This window comes from Heterocephalus glaber, unplaced genomic scaffold (genome assembly GCF_053883595.1).
Source record: "Heterocephalus glaber isolate CG9 unplaced genomic scaffold, H.glaber_assembly_v1.0 deba00001673, whole genome shotgun sequence".
Lineage (NCBI taxonomy): Eukaryota > Metazoa > Chordata > Mammalia > Rodentia > Bathyergidae > Heterocephalus > Heterocephalus glaber.
This window is the reverse complement of record NW_028258410.1, coordinates 4,932,427-4,952,338: the sequence shown is the minus strand read 5'-3', so window position 1 is coordinate 4,952,338 and position 19,912 is coordinate 4,932,427. Positions and strand designations below refer to the sequence as shown.

The 19,912-nt window shown below is 39.3% G+C and overlaps 1 protein-coding gene and 2 pseudogenes across 1 annotated transcript; all 3 read left to right on the top strand.

Annotated features, from left to right (window-relative positions):
* Positions 1-1,940: 1,940 nt before the first annotated feature.
* LOC101701444 (arginine and glutamate-rich protein 1 pseudogene) lies at positions 1,941-2,575 on the top strand (annotated as a pseudogene).
* Positions 2,576-9,167: 6,592 nt separating this feature from the next.
* Positions 9,168-10,142, top strand: LOC101701789 (olfactory receptor 2G3-like). The gene has a single exon (XM_013070803.3). It carries the CDS (start codon positions 9,177-9,179, stop codon positions 10,140-10,142), a length of 966 nt encoding a protein of 321 aa, XP_012926257.3. The 5' UTR covers positions 9,168-9,176.
* A 1,013-nt stretch (positions 10,143-11,155) lies between these two features.
* Positions 11,156-11,903, top strand: LOC106009063 (small nuclear ribonucleoprotein-associated protein B' pseudogene; annotated as a pseudogene).
* Positions 11,904-19,912: the final 8,009 nt, after the last annotated feature.

The window sequence follows — 19,912 nt, the reverse complement described above, 5'->3', positions numbered from 1 at the left end:
CCAGCTCCCATAATTCATGTAGTCACTCATCATGCATTGCAGATGTGTACTTATAAAAGAAGTAGTAGGACATCTGAAACAGAAATGGAATCATAGAGCTTGAACATTCATGACCTACAAAAATTATATGATACTGTTATTATTTAAAATGTGGAAGGACACAAAAGTCTGACAGGAGACTGGGGTGTAATGCAATGAGAGAGAGAGAGAGAGAGAGGGAGAGAAGTTAAAACAGCAGAGGACACAGAGGCACTGGAATCCTGACTTGGTGAGGGACCTGTCAGTCTGCACTGTGATATAGTGGCTTGCAGAATTCCCCAGGTGACTGACATATCCCTGGTGTCCAGCAGAGGCTATGAGCTTGGTGACAGCTCCTGACATCAACTGTGGTTGATGCAGGTCATGTCTGAATGTCACCTGGTAGCAGGACCAGCAGTGACTCAGCTCCTGGAGAAGCTGCATATCAGTGCAGGGCTGGGGGACTCCTTCCCAATACCAGGGAGCAGGCACCTGCATCGCAGGCACTGGAGAACAGGTGTGGAGGTCACTGTCATGCACCCCTCCAGGAAAGTGAGTTCCTGGAAATAGTATAAAGAATTAGATCAAAGAAATAAATTCTAGATTATCTGTCCATCAGGGTGACTATAGGTTTCTGTATGTACTGTAAACTTCTAGGAGATAGAACATTGTTGTGAGTTTTTCACCACCAAGAAATAAGAAGTGTGTGAGGAGGTAGATATGCTTGCCCTGCTTGAACATTATAAGATGCAGTAAAACATCACATGGTGTGCAGTTTTCTTCTCAAAAGAAAAAAGACTCATGGTGCATGCCCAGAGAAGAAAGAGATTCGGGAAGACCTGGGAGAGGCTACCCACACCCCATCTGGTGCCCAGAAAACAGGCAGCCTAAAGCAAGGAAGCTACAACCAAGAGAAACAAACACAGGGGACAATCCCCAAACCTAAGGAAGGGGACAGATCCAGTTCCCATCTTTAAATGTGTACTTTTTACATTTAATGAGACCTACAAAGACATCGGAGAGTATGACCTAGTCAAATGAAAACTAGCAGAACCAACAGGAAGAAATAATGACCAAGACCTGCTGGAAGCTGTACCAGACCAACACTTTCAAACACTGATCTTTACGGTGCCCTGAGAATTGAAGGAGAGAAGAAGTTCATGAAATCAAGGTAAAGAATCCACTCGTTCAGGAGGAGCATGCTCCACACCAACCAGTAGGTGACACCAAACCCAGTGTCCAGTGTGTGCACTGCTGGGACAAGTGGCTATGACACTGGTAAATAGTTAAGCAGGCACAGGAGGACACTGGGAAGATGATTCCTACTCCACTAGAACAATTATACCATAGTCAGGAAAACTTTATGTTTGAAAGGGAGTTCTTATATTTAAATTTTTTCTATTAGAGTTTATCATTATATACTGAACACTGATTTTGCATTATTTAAAATGAAGATACAACTTGAGTCCCATTTTTTAAAATAAAGTTCTGCTAAAAATACCATAATCAGGGATATTAAAAATGTACAAATTGTTATTTCTTGACTATTCCGTTTGAAATAATGGAACCACAGCAGACACCAAGTAATTGAGTCTGTAGAAGGTCACACCATGGATAAGCGGGGATGAAGGTGTGAACAAGCTCGAAATGCCAGGAAAGGGAAAGGATCAAAATTCAGAAAGTCCACAAATGAAAAATACAGCGCCCAGAGAGAAAGATTACCTCTAGAAATCCAAAGACAGAGCGCACAGGAGAATGAACCAGGATTCCTTGCATTGTGGTCTTCCTGTCTGAGGAGGCCTGAGTGGAGGTGTGGGCCATGAAGAGACACAGAAGTCGGGACCGCTGCAGGTCAGCCAGCTCACGTCTGTGTCACAGAAGGATGGGCCTGTCGGGGAGCTGGAGCTCTTCATTTTCCAAGCATGTCAAGAACAGCAAGCGCAAGAAGCTCTGCTGCTCCTGCTCCTGCTCGTGCTCTTGCTCCACCAAAGCAGAGAACTCCCCCGGAGTGCTCCTCGGCCCCTCCCAACCTCAATAACATCTTCACGTGTGCAGTGAGCAAGTGCAGCAGCCTGGATGAGAACATTTGGGCAGCAGGAAACAGAACAAAAACTAATCAAGGAAGAAACAGCACTGAGTGGAAGAATTGGTGGCAAAAGGTCTAGAGGAAGAATTGGAAAAAAGGATGGATGAAATTGAGCGAGAAGTTTTCTGAAGGATGGAGGAAGCCAAACGCATCATGGAAAAACAGTTGCTGGAAGAACTCCAGGGATAGAGACAAACTGAGCTTGCAGCACAAAAAGCTAGAGAGGAGGAAGCATGTGCAAAACCTGAGGAGCTAGGGCAAATACTAGAAGAAAATAACTGAAAAATTGCAGAAGCACAAGTCAAACTGGCTGTAGAATAATTGAGAATTTTTTAAGAACAAAGAAAGATTCATGAGGAAAGGATGAAACTAGAGCAAGAATGACAATGGCAGCAAAGAGAACAAAAAATTATCCTGGGCAAGGGAAAGTCCAGGTCAAAACTGACCTTCACATTAAAGTCCCAGGATTAAACTGCATGCTCTGAACTTTTTACAAAGAAAAATGGAAAAACTTTGCATAGTAGCTTCATGTTGAAGTGTTTCTTCTGTTTATTTATTTTTTTTTGTTTGGAAAATCTGGAAAGTTAGCTTGTTCTATTAGGGGCTATGCTATGCAATCCCTTTTATTCTCCCTTAATTTCCATTGCCAAATCCTTACAAGATCATTGATGTCTTCTAAAGAAAGTGATATATTTTTCATCTGTTTGGATTCTGTACTGTGGTCTGCGAATGAGATCACTGTGAAACCACGGATGGTTTGATAAAGTTTTTACTGATCCGCTCCACTGACTTCAGAGTGATACTCTGTGTAATGGCTCACAATGCTGGTTCTGCTGACTTTTTAATATATTTATAAAAACTTAAAAAATGCTCATTGTACTGCAGAATTCCCGGGTTTTTACTGACCTGTGTGGTGAGCTGTTAGCCAGTGTCCATGTGGCGCTGCTCTTGATGATTCCGACACAGGTAAGGAGACAGCTGGTCAGCTCTGATGACAAGTGTACATGGTTCAGTGTTGTCTCTGTTCGCCTTGTTTTTATTTCATTGAAAAAAATCAAACTAGCAGTCCCCATTGTGTAAATAAATGATTTTGCTGAATAAATTAAAGTATTACATTTTTTTAAAAAAGAATGAACCAGCAAACTTGAGTATAGGGCAATGAAAATTGTCAATCTGAAGAATGAGAGAAAAAATATTGCAGCAGAGTGGAAAGATACAGAGACAAATGGGACCCACTGAACCAGCCCAAGACACAGCTGTGGGAGACCAGAGAAAGTAATGATGAGGTTGCGAAAACATGGAGGTTTCTAGCACCATTGGTAGGACATTAATGTGATACTGCTTCCAGAAAATGCATTCATTAACAAATTAATTAAAATATCTAGTCCAGCATTCCACTTCCAGGGTGGACTCAAGAGAATGGAGAGCAAATTCTCAAAAAGGGATTTGTGCAAGTATATTCACAGAACATTATGCACAACAGCCAAAGCAAAAAGTACCCAAGGTGAGCTACCAAAGAATGTGTAAACCTGACCATAATGCAATGAAAATGGACATCAATGGCAAAGGAAACCACTAATATTCCATAAACACTTGAAAATTATATAACATCCTCCTGAATAATCACTAGGTCACAGGAGAAATTAAACAGTATCTATAATTAAATGACAATACTGACACAACATACCACAACTTGTGGGACAAAATGAAATCAGTCCTAAAAGGGAAATTTTTAGCAGTGACCTCTCACATCAGGAAAACAGAGCAACCTCAAATAAACAAACTAATGTTGAATCTCAGACTTCTAAAAACTCAAGAACAAGTCAACACAAAAGATCACATGAAATCATATAGATCAGAGCAGAAATTAATTCAATTGAGACTAAGAAAACAATGAAAAGAATCAATGAATCAAAGAGTTGATTCTTCAAAAGATAAAGAAAAATTGATAACACTTATCTGATATTATTAAAATAAGGAAAGAAAATACTCAAATTCATGCAATTAGGAATGAAAAGGGTGAAAACACAATAGATTCTGTGGAATTCAGATGATCATTACTACCTATTTGAGAACTTGTACTCTAATAAGATGGAAACACAGAAGAAGTGGAGAGGTTCTTAAATACATATGAATTACCAAAGCTGAACCAGAAAGATACAAACCATCTAAATGAACAATATCAGTCAGTGAAATTGAAAATGTAATTAAAAATTATCAACAAAATAAGCCCAGATCCTATTGGATTCATGGTTGAATTCTACAAGAAATTTAGAGATCTAATGTCACTACTCTTCACACTTGTTAATGAAATTGAAAGGGAAGGAATACTCCCAAAGTCATTCCTGGGAGCAAACATTACCCTGATGCCAAAACCAGAGAAGGATCCAGCAAAACAATAGTGAACTGTGGGACAATCTCCCTAATGGACATAGACACAAAAATCTTCAGTCAGACACTGGGAAACAGAATGCAACAAATGACCAAGTAGAATTCATTTCAGAGATGCAGGAATGGTTCAACTGCACAAATCAATAAATGTAATACATCATATCTACAGAGCCTAGGACAAAAATCACATAATCATCTCAATAGATGGAGAAAAAGCATTTAACAAAGTTCAACAACAATTTATGATAACAATCCTACAGAAAATTGGAATAGATTATCTTTACCTAGGGCCGGGAATTTAGCTTAGTGGTTTTACCACCTGCTGTGCAAAGTGCAAGGACCCAAGTTCAATTCCTAGTACCAGGAAAGAAGAAAAAAAAAAGGATTATCTTTACCTCAATTTGACAAAAGTCATCTATGACAAGCCAATAAACAACAAAATACTAAATGGTCAAAAATTGAAAGCTTTCTCTGTAAAATCAAGAGGGAGACAAGGACATCCACTATCACTACTCCTATTCAACATACTCTTGGAAACATTAATGAGAGCAACTAGAGAAGAAAAAGAGGTTGACAGAATAAAGTTAGGAAAGGAAGCAGTTAAATTATGATTATTTTCAGATGACATGATTCTCTACATAGAAGACCCCAAAATCTCTACCAAAAAGCTTCCAGATTTAGTAGCCAAATTCAGAAGCATAGCTAAATACAAAGTCAACACTCAAAAATCAGTAGTATTATTGTACACAAATAAGAAACTCACTGTGAAAAAAATTAAGGAAACAATGCATTTCACAATGCCACCTCCCAAAAATAAAATACTTAGGAATCAATCTAACAAAGGAAATAATTGACATATACATTGAAGATTACTGTACTCTGAAAAAGGAGAGCAAAGAGGATATCAGAATACAGAAAGATATCCTCTGTTCTTGGGTAGGAGGAAACAACTTAGTGAAAATGGTCATATTTCCAAAATTGTTATATAGGCTGAATGCAATCCCAATCAATATACCATTAGCATACTTTACATAACTAGAGAAAACATTCCTAAAATTCATTGGAACCAGAAGAAACAGAGAATAACAAAAACAATTCTGGGCAACAAAGGTAAGGTAGGGAACATCATCATTCTTGACTTAAAAGTATACTACAGAGTTACTGTGATAAATGTTTGACATACTGGTCATGCCAGAGATGCAAATTAAAACAACCCTGAGACTCCATCTTGCTCCAGGCAGAATGGTTTCTATCAAGAAACCATCCAATAACAAATGCTGCAGGGGCTGTAGGGAGAAAGGAACACTTCTCCCTTTGGTGGGAGTACAGACTTGTGCAACCACTATGGGAATCAGTGTGGACATTCTTCAAATAATTAAAATTACAGGTTCCATTTGAGCTAGCTATTCCCCTGATGGGTATCTTCCTGAAAGAATTAAAAGCACTGTACAGCAACCATATATATGCACCTATGTTTATAGAACACAGGTTATAATAGCTAAATCTTGAAAACAACCCAAGTGCTCATCAACCAATGTATGGATACAAAATGATGTAGTTGGTTTCTACAATGGAGTACTACTCAGCCTAAAGAAAGATAAACTGGAGACATTTATAGCTAAATGGATCATACATTTGCATAAATATCACATTGTCTCTCTGCTGTGAATAATTGAAAGGGCAAATAAGAACCAATATGTATGCTAGATAATATAAAATGAGAAGAAACTGTTCAAAAGGAAAGGGAAAAGTGAAGGAGAGAGGGAGGGAAAAGGAAGAGAAAAGAAAAAATGAAAAAAGAAAGAAAAAGTGGAAACAACACATCTGCAATTAAAGAGGTGAGGGGGATGAAGGGAGGGCAGTGCTCTGGGAGAAAATGAGGAATGAAGATATATCATGTACAGGTACAAATTCTCTTTGATGAATGTGACTGCTACATATATTTAAATTGTACCAATATAATTAATTGTTAAGAAAAAGAATGCCTAGACAAAATGTAGTATATACATGAAATGGGATATTGCTTTACTTTTGAAAATAGAAAATTTGGACATGCTGCCACATGGTTGAATCCAGAAAAGATTGTAAAAGTGAGATAAGTCAATTTCAATAGTACAAACAATGTCAGATTCTATAACTCTGAGATATTTGAGTAGTTAAATATGTAGAGACAAGAAGTGGACTCGTGGTTGCCCGGGTCTGTGTGCATGAAAGCATAGGTAGATATTACTCAGAAGGTCCAGTCTGAGTGTGATAGATAAAAAGAATCTAGGGATCAGTGAAGGTTATGTTGGATAACAATATGTGTGCACATAATATCATTGAATGGTGGACTTCAATATGGATAAAATAATGAACTTTATGCTCCATCTGTCTTACCATGTAAAAAGTATAAGAAAAGTGGAAGAGACATTGCCTATAGTAACCCCCACATGGTGATTTCTTCCTTTAAAAAAAAAAGTCTAAAGCACTAGTTAGCTGCACTAGCACTGCCAGCCTCTACCCCATCCTTCCCTAAGTGGATAGCCAGGAAGAGGTGCAAGAGGGGGCAGGACATTCCTTCAGAGCTGCCAAGTGCATATTAACTGCACAGACTTTCTCTGGGAAGCAAGAGCAGTGTGGTTACTGAACATGTTAAAAGACAGAAAAAATGTCAGGGGAGACAGTCTGGGGAATGGGTGCATTCTTCAGCCGTCACCCTGGGACCAAGTAACTGAGAAAATCAGCCAAAAGGAGGAAGATTTACTGAGGCTCCCAGTGCCACAGATTTTAGTCCACAGTCAGCTGTTCTACTGCCATTAGGCCTGAGGTCACGGGATTGAGTGGAAGGCTGAGGCAGAGGACAGCTGTGTTTCTCATGGTGCCACAGGGCAGAGAGACAAGACAGGAAGGGAAGGGATGAGATACAGCACAGGGCATGCCCTATGGCCCACTACCTCCTGTCAGGCCCCTGGTCCCATGCTCCTTCACCTCCCAATGATGCCATCAGACTACCCTCCAGTTTAACCCACTAAGTGATAACAGTCATGATCAAACCACCCTGAAACCCCACCTCTGAGCACATGAGCCATCTGCACTCATTCTAAGCCCAAAGCACAGCAAATCACTCCTGGCCCACAAATTCTCAGGTCCATATATTTATGCAAAACACTCTTTGTCCATCTCCACGACTCCTCTGAACTTAACAGTTCCAGCACTACTCCAACTCCAAGTAAGAGTATATTACTAAATGCACAAACCTGCCAAAAGGAAACCCATTTGCCAGTATAATCAGTATGTGCTGATTTTTAAAAAAAGGGTGAAAACAATTCCAAGTCCAGAGTCTTCCCTGGGACTAAAGGCAATCCTTGTCTAGTAGCTCCTTTGAAAGCAAAATGTAAGTTCCATGCCTCCAACATACATGAGTGAAACAGGCATAGGGTAAGCATTCCCATTCCAAAAGCAATGGGCAGGAAAATAGCAAGGAGGAACCCAAAACCCAGCAGGGGAATTATTAAATCCCAAAGCTGCAGCCCAGCACGCAGGAAAGCCTGTGGCAGGATGTACACTCCAATGGGCTTGGGCAGCCCCAGGGCCCTGGCCTTGCCAGTTGGACTGTCATGGCCTCTCTCTCCTCTGCCTCTTCTCCCTGCCTGCAGCTTACCTCCTGGGATGTTTGATGCTTCTGGCATCCCTAAATCCCTGAGACTCCCTCACTGCAGCTTTGGCTTCCCTCACAGTTTCATGCATCAGGCTCTCTGCAGCCCCCTTTGTTGAATAGCACCCTGCCACACAGTGTAGGGCTCCCAGGCCTCCCATTGAAATGCTTCTGGAAGCATCCCTGATGCACACCTTCAATTCTCATTCCTGCAAAGCAAGTACTATGCCCATGAAACCAGGGTCTTACACCAGCATGAAAAGTAGCCAGGGCTCCTTGGACAATGGCTGCTATGGTGTCTGAGTGCCTGGATGGCTGAGCATGGAGAAATGAATCTGAGGGAACCAATGCTCTGGGCAGATCTGCTCAAAGATAGCACTCAGGTGTTCTCTTCCCAAATGAAAGATTTATACTGTACATACTTAACACTATTTAGGTGGGGTCATGCTGAATCTCTGCAGCAACAAAAACTTACTTGAGCCCAAGGTTTTGAAATCCTTATCTTCTCATCTCTGCTCTTGATTCTCACTGTGAACCTGGATGAAAGCATGGAGCAATGCCCATGCCATAGCCTGAGTGCTGTTCTCTATGAAATTTCCTATGTCAGACTAATTAGCACATGACCCTTAAATCCAGCTTTTCACAATGTCTCAGAGCATGGACAAAATTCAGACAAGTGCTTTGTCAACCTGTAACACGAAAGGACCATGGACTAATTGCCAAGACAATATACCTTTCTTTCTAAAACCTCATCAACACAGACTTTAGTGTCTGCATTCTAGGATCCTATCAGCCTCTTGAGATCACACTAGAATCACACTCTCGTGGACACTCTATCCATATTTCAAAGTCAAGGGATAGTTAATAATTGTACAGAGGCAGTGTGATATTTGAGGACATGTCCTAATACTCCTTGGAATCATTCCAACAACAAAAGGAAAGACTTAAAAGTAAGGCATAGGATTATAGACATAGGAAAGTAAAGTTCATCTTCATCTTCATCCTTATCTTTTTCCTTCCAGCCATATATTAGAAATAGATCTCATGGAAATTGAAAATGCAAGTTTTCCTAACACCTTTATTCTGCTGGGATTCTCTGAGTTTCCCTGGTTGCAGAGTCCACTCTTTGCAGTGGTCCTGGTCTCCTACCTGCTCACTCTGTTGGGGAACAGCTCCATCATTATCCTCTCCCTGCTGGGCCCCAGACTGCGGATTCCCATGTACTTCTTCCTGGACAACCTCTCTCTACTGGATCTCAGTGTCACCTGCACCATTGTGCCTCAGCTGCTGGTCAACCTCTGGGGACCAGACAAGACAATTGCTGCCTGGGGCTGCATCACACAACTCTATGTTTATACCTGGACAGGTGCCACTGAATGCATCCTGCTGGCTGTGATGGCCATTGATTTCTACGTCGCCATCTGCTGGCCCCACCAGTACACTCTTATCATGCATCCCTGGATTTGTGCACAGATGGCAGCTGCCTCCTGGTCCAGTGCCCTGGCCAGTACTCTGCTCCATGCCACACTCACCATCCAGCTCCCACTCTGTGGGCACCACACCCTGGACCACTTCTTCTGTGAGATACCTGTGCTCATCAAGCTGGCCTGTGGGGACACCACAGCTAATGAGCTGGCCCTGGCTTTAGGAGCCATTCCTTTTGCAGGGATGGCTCCTCTGATGGTGGTCATCTCCTACATCTTAATTGTCAGGGCTATTCTGAAACTACTGTCAGCTGAAGGAAGACACAAGGCACTCAGCACCTGCAGTTCCCACTTGCTGGTGGTCACCATGTACTTTGGGCCAGGCATCTACATGTATCTCCAGCCCCCTTCCCACAGCACAAAGGCCAAGTTTATGTCATTCTTATACAGCATTATCACCCCAGTGCTCAACCCACTCATCTACACCCTAAGAAACAAGGATGTGAAGACAGCATGGAAGAGGATCCTTCAATCCCAGGGTGAGGTGAAGTCTTGGAAAGTCAGAAGATCCCTGACTGTGTCCTGAGCAGCTACATGCACACATCCATGAATACTGGAATATTATATCTGCTTTTCCAAACAAGTATCTACAACTTCAAACAAAAGAATTCCCTTCTCCAAAAATTAATTAATCTAATAACTTGAGAAAAATTTTAGTAAGAAAGTTGTCCTCTGAATTCATCAATAGAGTAATTGTGCTTTTTCTCAATCTGCTCCACATTTTGTATGCATTAGACACAGTAGGCAGCATGGTCCATTCACCTATAGAGATACCTGCACATTATTGGTGATTGCCACACCATTCCCAATAGCCAAGGTGTGGAATAAAACTAGGTACCTATCGATGAATGAAGGCAAAATAAAATGTAGTATGTGTATGTAAAGGAATATTACTTTGTCCCTCAGAAAGAAATTCTTCCATCTGTAATAACATGTACAGAATTGAAGAACATTATAGTAAATGAAATAAGCTAAACACAGAAAGATAAACATTACCTATTCTCACTTCTACATGGAGTATAAACAACTCTTTAAAACTAGGTTGGTATTTAAGAAGATGAAGAAATGATCATTAGAGAGTGATGTCTATGTCACACCATGTGTTTGTGTTAATACATTTTTATAAAAGTCTGGACTTGAATGACAGGTAAATTGAATTTCATAAAAATTACCCAACTAACTACATGAGGAGCTCCAGTCCTCATTTGCAAATGAATCAGGCTTATCAAATATATTTTTCATCTGAAAGAACCTCTGTACTTTTTAATCAAATGTCTTAACCATGCATTCCTATGACATCTCTCTCATGTTTGGATGGTAATAATAAAGCTGATATTAACAAAGAGGTGAGAATCAAAAAAGAGGTGATGGCTGCAGTTGATGGAGGTGGAAGGATGAGAAGGAAGTGTCCTGAGCCTCAGCATGTTCATCTCTGCAGGGACCAGAGACACAGAAAGCTGGCTCCATCTAGGCCTCTGAGAAGGTGAGTTTGGCACCAATCCAAGTGATCAGAATCACTACCAGGAATGTGAGAAGAACAGCAAGATGCTCCAGAACACTGACTACAGGATGAGGTGCACTCTGCAAGGCTGACTCTGCACTGGTAAATTCCAAGCTCTCCACAAGCATGAGAATTTGTTCCTGTGTGATTGTGACAGTTTCAGGAAGATCAAACCAAAGGACTCTAAATAAGCAGAAAAGGAGCAGAAACCAGACCTTAGTCTGGTGCTGCTGTGAGGGGAGAATGTGCTCATGATGACAGTAGGAGGAACTCCTTCTAAAGGTACTGGCATTGTCTGAGTACCCCTTGCTGGAGCTACTGTGGCCCAGGAGTTAGTAAAGCTGGTGGAAGAGGCATCCTGGCTGGGGTTCCCATACCACAGGATCCTGCATGATTTGCTGGCCCAGTCCATGGTGTGGGTGGCCCATCCCAACAGGTGATGACCCCACAAAAAAGAGGCACTGTGGCAGCTGCTGCAGCTGCTGCCACAGCTAGAATTACAAGGGCCTGACCTAGTACCCAACTGGTTATGTGTTTTCTCTTCCACCTATGGGCCAAAGGGCACCCCCTCCAGGTATGAGCGGCCCTCCTCCTGGCATGCAGCCAACAATGGATCCTCCAATAGGGGTCCTTCCTGGATGAGGGGCTCTTATGGACATGCCACCTCCAGGAATGCAGAACTTTTCCACATGTGAGGCCTTTGTCCTTGGCCACAGAGTTATGGAAGTAGCATCACAAAGCATGGGCCATTATGCAAGACATATTCTGTCATTTAAAGTAATATGAATAGAACTTGTCTTAGTTACCTTCTCATTGCTGAGGCAAAATACCTGACACCCAAAGTTAAAGGAGGAAAACGTTAGTTTGCCGTTCTTAGAGGTTTCAGTCCATAATCAGCTGGCTGAAGACAGGGTGGCCTTGCAGACAGGCATTGTAGAGCAGAAACGGTTCATGGTGGCCAGAAGGTAGCAAGCAAGCATGAGGAAAAAAAGCCTCTTTCTGTCCCTTATGTTGTATCCAGATTACCAGGATTAGGGCAGTGCCAAAGCAATTGGTTGCTTGATTTAGTAATCACACACCCTTAATCCCAGTGTCACATATTCTAGATCGAGCCATCTCTGGAAAAAGCCCCACTTATGACTGCATTAGGTTTGTGGGGGATGCCTAGACCATAACAGAACTAAAAATCCTACTAGAGGCCATAAACCAGGCATGTAAATGTACACATGATTCAACACATAATAGGTATCTAACAAAGCTGAGCTCAAAGTACTGCAGAATAGTGGTTCCTGGAGGGGGAGACCAAGATGAAGGAGAGGAGAAATTACTCAAAAGCCACAAATTCACAGCCCACAGGAATACAGAATGCTGTGTCATACAACACAGATGTGAACTACAGTCAACAATATTGTATAATACTTCAAAATAGCTAAAGAGAAGGTGCAGAGGTTCTCTGCCTCTGAAAAGGCACCAAGCCTAATAGCACACACCTATAATACCAAAAATTAGGTGACTCATTGTGAATTGAAGGCCAGCCTGGGCAACACAATTAGGCCAAGTCAGGCCCAAACTACACAGTGAGACTTTGTCTCAAAGAAACTAAAACCAAAAAGTAAAGACTGTGATAAATATTTGCTGTAATCAAGGACCTAAGGATCCTGTGCTAATAAACACCCAAGTTACAAATGTAATGTATAATGTGGTATGTCATAAAGAAGTACAGCTACACTTGTTAATAAAATATTTTAAATAAGAATTGTGGCCTATGTGATGTTTAAAATGTGGGACTGATTTTTTGTGTCTTAATTATAAGTAATATAAGTAATATACAACAGAGTGAAAACATAATTGCATTTGTAATACTTCTGGAAGCATGCTTCCATTTCCTCCAAAAAATGATCAAGGAACTTTAGTGTTTTAAGGGTACAGTGTAATTGCAATATCATAAAAACTTAATCCTAAACAGAGGAAAGTCCAGGCCCACCCCACCTCTGAGCAAGGAGTGAGCAAACCTAGTGAGGAACTCAGGACATGGAGCTGGGGTTGCTAGATTTCAGAGTTTTTCTAAAGTCTCTTCATTCTAAAATTATTTCAACCTTAATTTATTTCACTCTGCTTTTTTTTGCTTACTGATTTTCTTTTCAGCATTTAAATTGGTCATATCAAGAGATCTAGTGTTTGTATTATTTTATTTTCATTGTTAAAAAGAGAATTGAATTATTATAATATTGAAAATATTTTCTTTGACATTTGTAGTACTTTGTAGATAATCACTTTGCCATTGCAAAAACATTTACCATTGTTCTGCCTTTTATGTGTATAATACTGATGATTTGCTTATAGCGGTACATTCATATGGCATTTGAATGTTTTACAAAAATGATTTATTGAAATTATTTTTGTCTGGTAATTCTTTGACTTGCATGTGGTTTCTTCTCTTAGCCATATTTGTAATAAAAAGACAACTGTTTGTTGTCAGAATCTCATGACCTAAAGGAAATTAATTGAAGAAGCTTCTACTGGTGACATGGTGTGGACCACGGATGCAAATCACTCTACAGCAATTTTATTTCCTTGGTCAAAATGGCAGATAGGAGTCATAAAATCTCTTAGTCTCATGCTCCTTCTCTTATTATTAGCTGTCCTCCTCTCAGTGCAAATTCTCAAGTTTCCCTGAGCTGAATTCTCCTAACATTTCTACTCTACACTGTTCATCCTGATCATGTGCAGAAGAGGGAATCCAGGTTGCTCCTTCTTTTCATTTTATCAGCAATGTGTTGAAATTATTTGGCCACAACTTTAAAATGTGAAGAACATAGTGAGTGTGACAGTTCATTCCCCATTGTTAAATGGGTGAATTATCATAACTTATCCAAAGAAGCAGCATTATCATTTTAATACAGTATGAATTCCAGTTGTCATAAAATGGAGCATAATAATGACTACACTAAACCTCACAATCTTTTTTCTTTTGCTAATTTAAAGACTGTTAAAACACTATGATTTGATTTCTAAGAAATGCTCTCATAAATTTCATCTTCTTATAGATTTGTTCATTATCCTTTTAAATCCACCTCAAGTGACTATTAAGTTAGCATAGCCTGGTGCTCTGTTGCATGGTAATTTCCAATCACTACAATTCCTATCTTTTGGGCTGGGGATTTAGCTCAGTGGTTCTGCTGCCTGCCTCATATGCCCAAGGTCCTGAGTTCAATCCTTGGTAGAAAAGTAAAACCTATGACAATCCTATCTTTTGACTTGGGCTTCTCTGAAACCATTTGAAAAACTAATTGTTCAAGATGAAATGTATAATCTGGAACAATCTGTCTATTTTATAGTACACATGCATCTTATGTGGCTGTAAAAGTTACATCAGCTTAAGATTTTCAAGTATTTCATAGATAATTATATGTGTCTTACACATTACTAATGTTAGTAGAAATAAAAAAATTAACATGTACAAAATTACCTGAGCAGTGAAGTAATGAGTGTAACCTCACTAACATGAATGTTGCTTGTGTTCAGTGTTAAGAGATGTAATGGTATCCTTGTTCCTGCTTCATTCTTCAGTGAGTAATAGCAAATACACATCTCAGTGAGACTCCCAGTGTGGACCATGCCAGCAGCCCTGATTCTGAAATACTTGTAGGTCTTAGCATCTTCACCAAGGACACATGGGGGTCCCACTTCTGATGAGCTCTGGATAACTGGTGATCCCATGATTCCTCCAGCCTCTAATTGGTGCTCATTCTTGGCCACACTATTGAGACTAATTAAATTTCAAATAGAGTCTTAAGTAGTTTATGTGTGTGACACTTAATAAAGAGGAAGCATTCAGATTTTATTTGTATGTCACTAGAAATTCAATGAATTTTCCAGCTCATAAATTATTATAAAATTAATTTATTTACATTGTACTAAATCCCTAAAATGTTGGCCTTGCTGACAGCATACTGTGACTGGAAGAGGGACATAGCTCTGTAGGTTGAAATTTTCCAAAGAACCAATGCATGATATTGCAAAATCATGCATGACTCATACCAAGGGCTAGAAAAATTAAAATCAGAGTGTGATAAATTCATTCATAGGCCTTCAGTTCCCTACATTTTATTTTTTATTTTCTGGTACCAGAGATCAAACTCAGGACCTTGCACTTGGGAGGCATACAGTGGCACCACTGAGTTAAATCCGTGGCCCCCCAATTATTTTTTAAGAATTCATAAGTTGCTTTGTGTCACTGTGCAATAAATTAAGAATATCATAATTAAATATGTGTATGAGGAAACTCCTCCCCTTTTTAATCCTATATCAATGCAAAGCACTATTTTTCTTCTTCATCCAAACTCTTTGACTGCCTTGTCCAGGAGGTTTCTCCTCAGAAGCAGATAACTTCTGTGCAGGGCTTCCAAGCTCATCAACTGAATCTCCTCTGCTCTATTTTCACAGAGCTTCCTTGTCATCAATGTAGGTTTTATGTTTGTACATGGAAAGATAATGCATACCTAGGAGTTTGTAATGAATAGCTTCTTCAGGAAGCTTAGGTGAACAGTACATGTGATGTGTCTTGGTTTGATTTTTCCTTAACATATCAAAACACTTCATTTTAAAAATACAATTTTAGCAAACAGTTCTGAAAGTCCAAGGGCTTGACACAGTCATTGGGTGCTTGTAAGCAGCAAAAGGCAGAAAGCATCACATGGAGAGTGGGGAGAGGGGAAAAAATAATGTGACTAAAGATAAGGGAAGACAGTGGAGTGGGGAAGGTGAGTTCTGGTCACAGCAGCTTGTTCTTTTGAAGGAACCTCCTTTTTTTCCCTAAACAGTTCATTGTTGTGAGATGTATGTTAATCTTTCCTGAGGATTTTATTCCATAATTCACTTACCTATCCATAGGCTGCACATCTTAAAGATTCTATCATCTCTTATTACTCCTACATTGGGGTACCTCCCTCCAGGATATCAACCTCTCAATCACAGCATCTTATTAATCATAGGTGTTTTCATATTAAAGGTTCTCTGATTTATATTTGAACAGATTTACTTGATGTATCAAGTGTAGTATTTGATCTTTTAGGGTTCAATATTTATGTTCACACCTCCAGATTGCTAGTTTTAACAGCACTAGACAAAATATACATTGAAAAAATTATAATAAACTAATACCAGAAATTGAATAAGAAAACAAAATAAAACCTAATGAAACATTGAGACAAATTCATAATACTGAATTTGTAGTCTTCAGTAGCATTCAAGTCTATCTTATGCTTTAATAAAGGAGCCTCAGATATGTATATTACTAGTGCTTCCCTGATGGTGGAAAAAAATGCCCTAAGCATCTAACGGGAGTCTCTCTGCTGTGGATCTCCAAAATATATTTGAAATATGAATGATTTAATGACCCACCATACATGTGGGCAAGTTCATATTGCAATAAGTGGAATGATATTTGATTATTACCATTTTCATTCTATAGCTAATTGAAACTAAAGAGTACTCTATAACTCTTAAATTGCACTAGAACATGAAGAAGAATTTGACCTTAGACATAAAGCCATCTAAATGGGTATCTTAATGCAAAATGCTCCAAAGCTGGCTTTCCATAAATGTAAATAAATTTATAATATGAAATCTATCTCAAACATTGTCTATCACAACCTAACAATCTATTGCACAGCCTACAGGTGCCCAGAAAACTCCAATTCTCATGCTAAATTTGTTTTAGATAGCATGATTGTTTTGCACTATTTTGTGAACAGGGCAGAATGTGGTTGCAGCCAATACCTCCTGATGTAGTTGGATAAATACATATGGTGTGGTAGAATCTCTGCTGAAAGAACTCAACACCCTAGCTACTTTGTCAAGAGTGTAAGTCCTTTTTCTGGCTCATTTTTAGTCTATTTCCTTTTGCTTTGGTGACTCATGAATACTCTTGATGAGTTCCCTCAGTCACTTAATTATGACCTTCACCCTATTTATTCTAATTGTCTGCTTGTGGACTGTGTCTCACTAGCCTTTTGCATGCTCCTGTACAGCCACCTGTTACATGTCAGGTGTTTTCCCTGTTTATGATAAAGATGAAATAAAATATAAAGAATCATCCAACTAATTTAACAACATGAAATATGAATTCCAAACTAGGATCAAATATATGAATTATAATGGTGATAGAAAGTGGCATTAATGCTCACATATTTGGACTACTTTTCAAAAGTGAGCAACTGACTGTCATTAAGCTTAAGTGGAAAATTGACTTGGTTGAGAACCACCTGTGTGATTAGTTAATCTCTCTTCTGTGTATCTAGCTGGGTCATGGAGGTGTGCCCTTACAGTTTGTGTATGGTTTCTGGTTCCTTCTCCTTTGATGCTATTTCCCTGCTTGGTTTTTTTACTTTGTGACAGTCTTTTTCTATGATGTTTCTTCCCTGGAATCTGCTGAGCAGGGAATTAATACTCTCAAACCAAGAGCCAAATTAAACTTCTTCATTTAATTCATGGGCATTGGTTATTTAGTCCCAAGTTGGATCTTACAGGAAATAGTGACCATAAGTGGAATCATGTCTGTGACTATGCCTGACCTTAAGGTTTAGAAGTCGTTTGATGGAGGAGTTTATAAAGATTTAAAGATGCAATCTGGGGAAGGCCTTGAATGCTCTAAGCAGAGTTTGTTGATGATTCTTGTGAGAGTTCAGAGGATCAGAATTCTGGTACTATTATGGACAGTAAAGACCAGGCTCAGGAAGTTTCACTGGGAATGAGGAGAGTATGAGAAATTAGACTAGAGGACATGCATACTGCACATTGCCATGTTCTTATAAGCTTGCATTTTTCTGGATGACACTTGGTAGCAGCAATCACCATATTTTGGTCAGACCTCATACAGATAATCTGGAAAGAAGACATGCAGAACTGCTTCAGAAAGTGGGAGGATAATGGTGTTGGATGTTAGAAGTGAGGAGGAGGATTCTGAGAGTGAGTAATTGCACATAACTTTTATTATAGTAAATCTTAAAAATTTTAAACACTCATTGTATGTTTTGATCATATCTAGCATATCACAAAATTTGTTCATCTATCATGTAGTGATGTTTGGTAGCTCTCCAACTTCTATCTCCAATGAATAAAACTGCTGTAAACAGTACTTTACAAGTTTTTCATGTGGACATGTGTTTCTGTTTCTCTTGGGAGTGGAACTGTTCACTTGAAATAGAATTCTTAGGTCTCAAGATGATGCTACACTTAGTCATGTGAGGAACATTCACACTTCCACAGTGACTGCAAATTTTCATTACTATGAGGTGAAGAAAGTTCCAATTTCCACATATTTTCCCTATCAGGTGTTATTTTCTCTGTAGAATATATGGTTTGGTCAGAGTGTGGAGTATTACCTCATTCTAGATTTAACTTACACTCTGAGAAATCCTGTGTAGCATCTTTTCATGCACTTTTAGTTATTTGTAAATCTTTCTTGGAAAATATGTACTTAGATCATCATTTATTTTTTAATTGGATGCTTTGATTTTCACCATTGAATTATGAGCTTACATACAATGTAATTTTCAGTTCCTTGTGAGACATTAATTTTCCCAATATTTTTCCAATATGTGTTTAGTATTTTCAGCTTTTTACAGTTTTTAGAATTTTTAAAATTAAAGTTAAATGTCTCTAAAATAAAATATCCCATGCTAATCTTGTTTAAGAGTAGAGCTCACCAGTACTATGCACGTTCACATTAGAAATTCTTCTCCAGAACTCTATTCATCTTGCAAAACTGAAAGTCTCTATCCATTTACAACTTTCTCTTCCTGCTTTTTTCAAGATTCTGAAAGCCACCATTCTACAGTATATCCTGTCTCTTTTAATTTCACTGTACTAGATTGTTGATATGAGTGGAGTTAATACTTTACTCCCTGATTAAACTAGGTTGACATTTCTCATGTAGCAAACCATACTGTCACTTCTTTTTCTCCTGACCAAAACTCCAACATAAATGTCTTTCTTCTACATCTGTGTTGTCACAACCTTGAGTTCGAAATACAAGACGAAGAGTTTCTCAGCTTGACACTGTTTTCCTGAAACTTTCACATGCTGATGTTCTCAGTAAAGCTGTCCCTCTGAGCCTCTTGGAGTATAGACTGAACTTCAACTCTGAGAAATCTTTCATCCTCAACACTACCACAATCCCAAACTGCAACAACTGGTGAGATAACATAGACGGGCAGGGAATAGCCTTCAAGTGTACAGTGAGGTCTAAGGTTAAACATTTTAATACAGAAGACTTTTAATTGTCCAATCCCTGAGTGAGTGGGGGCAGTTTGTTTATTTTCCTTTTGGTCATTTACTATAGTTTCTTCTGATTTGCCTATAAAATGGATCAAACTGTATCAAAAAGGAAAAACAATTTGAGTAACATTTACAATGCCTCTTAAAAATATCTAAATGTTGGGCTGGGGATTTACCTCAGTGGTTCCACCGCCTGCCTTGCAAGTGCAAGGACCTGAGTTCAATCCCCAGCACCAAAAAAAAAATCTAAATGTAGGCCTGGTTATTTACCTTAGAGGCACTGTGCCTGCCTCACAAGTGCAATGTTGTGTGTTCTATCTCTGGTACAAAAGACAATCTAAATGTAAATTTCCAAAACTCAACTTATTGAACACTTAACTGTTATCCATAATCAGTGATCTTGGTTTCCTTTGGAGGGAAGTGTAGAGATGAACTAGAAATATGTGGGAAAAATTAAGTTAATGTTTAGGTCCTATGAAAGTTGTGCATCATGCTGCATGGCACTTCTGCAGAAT

What these genes read in the sequence shown, in the direction of transcription:
- LOC101701789 (XM_013070803.3), top strand. Translation starts at nt 9,177, where the DNA reads ATGGAAATTGAAAATGCAAGTTTTCCTAACACCTTTATTCTGCTGGGA.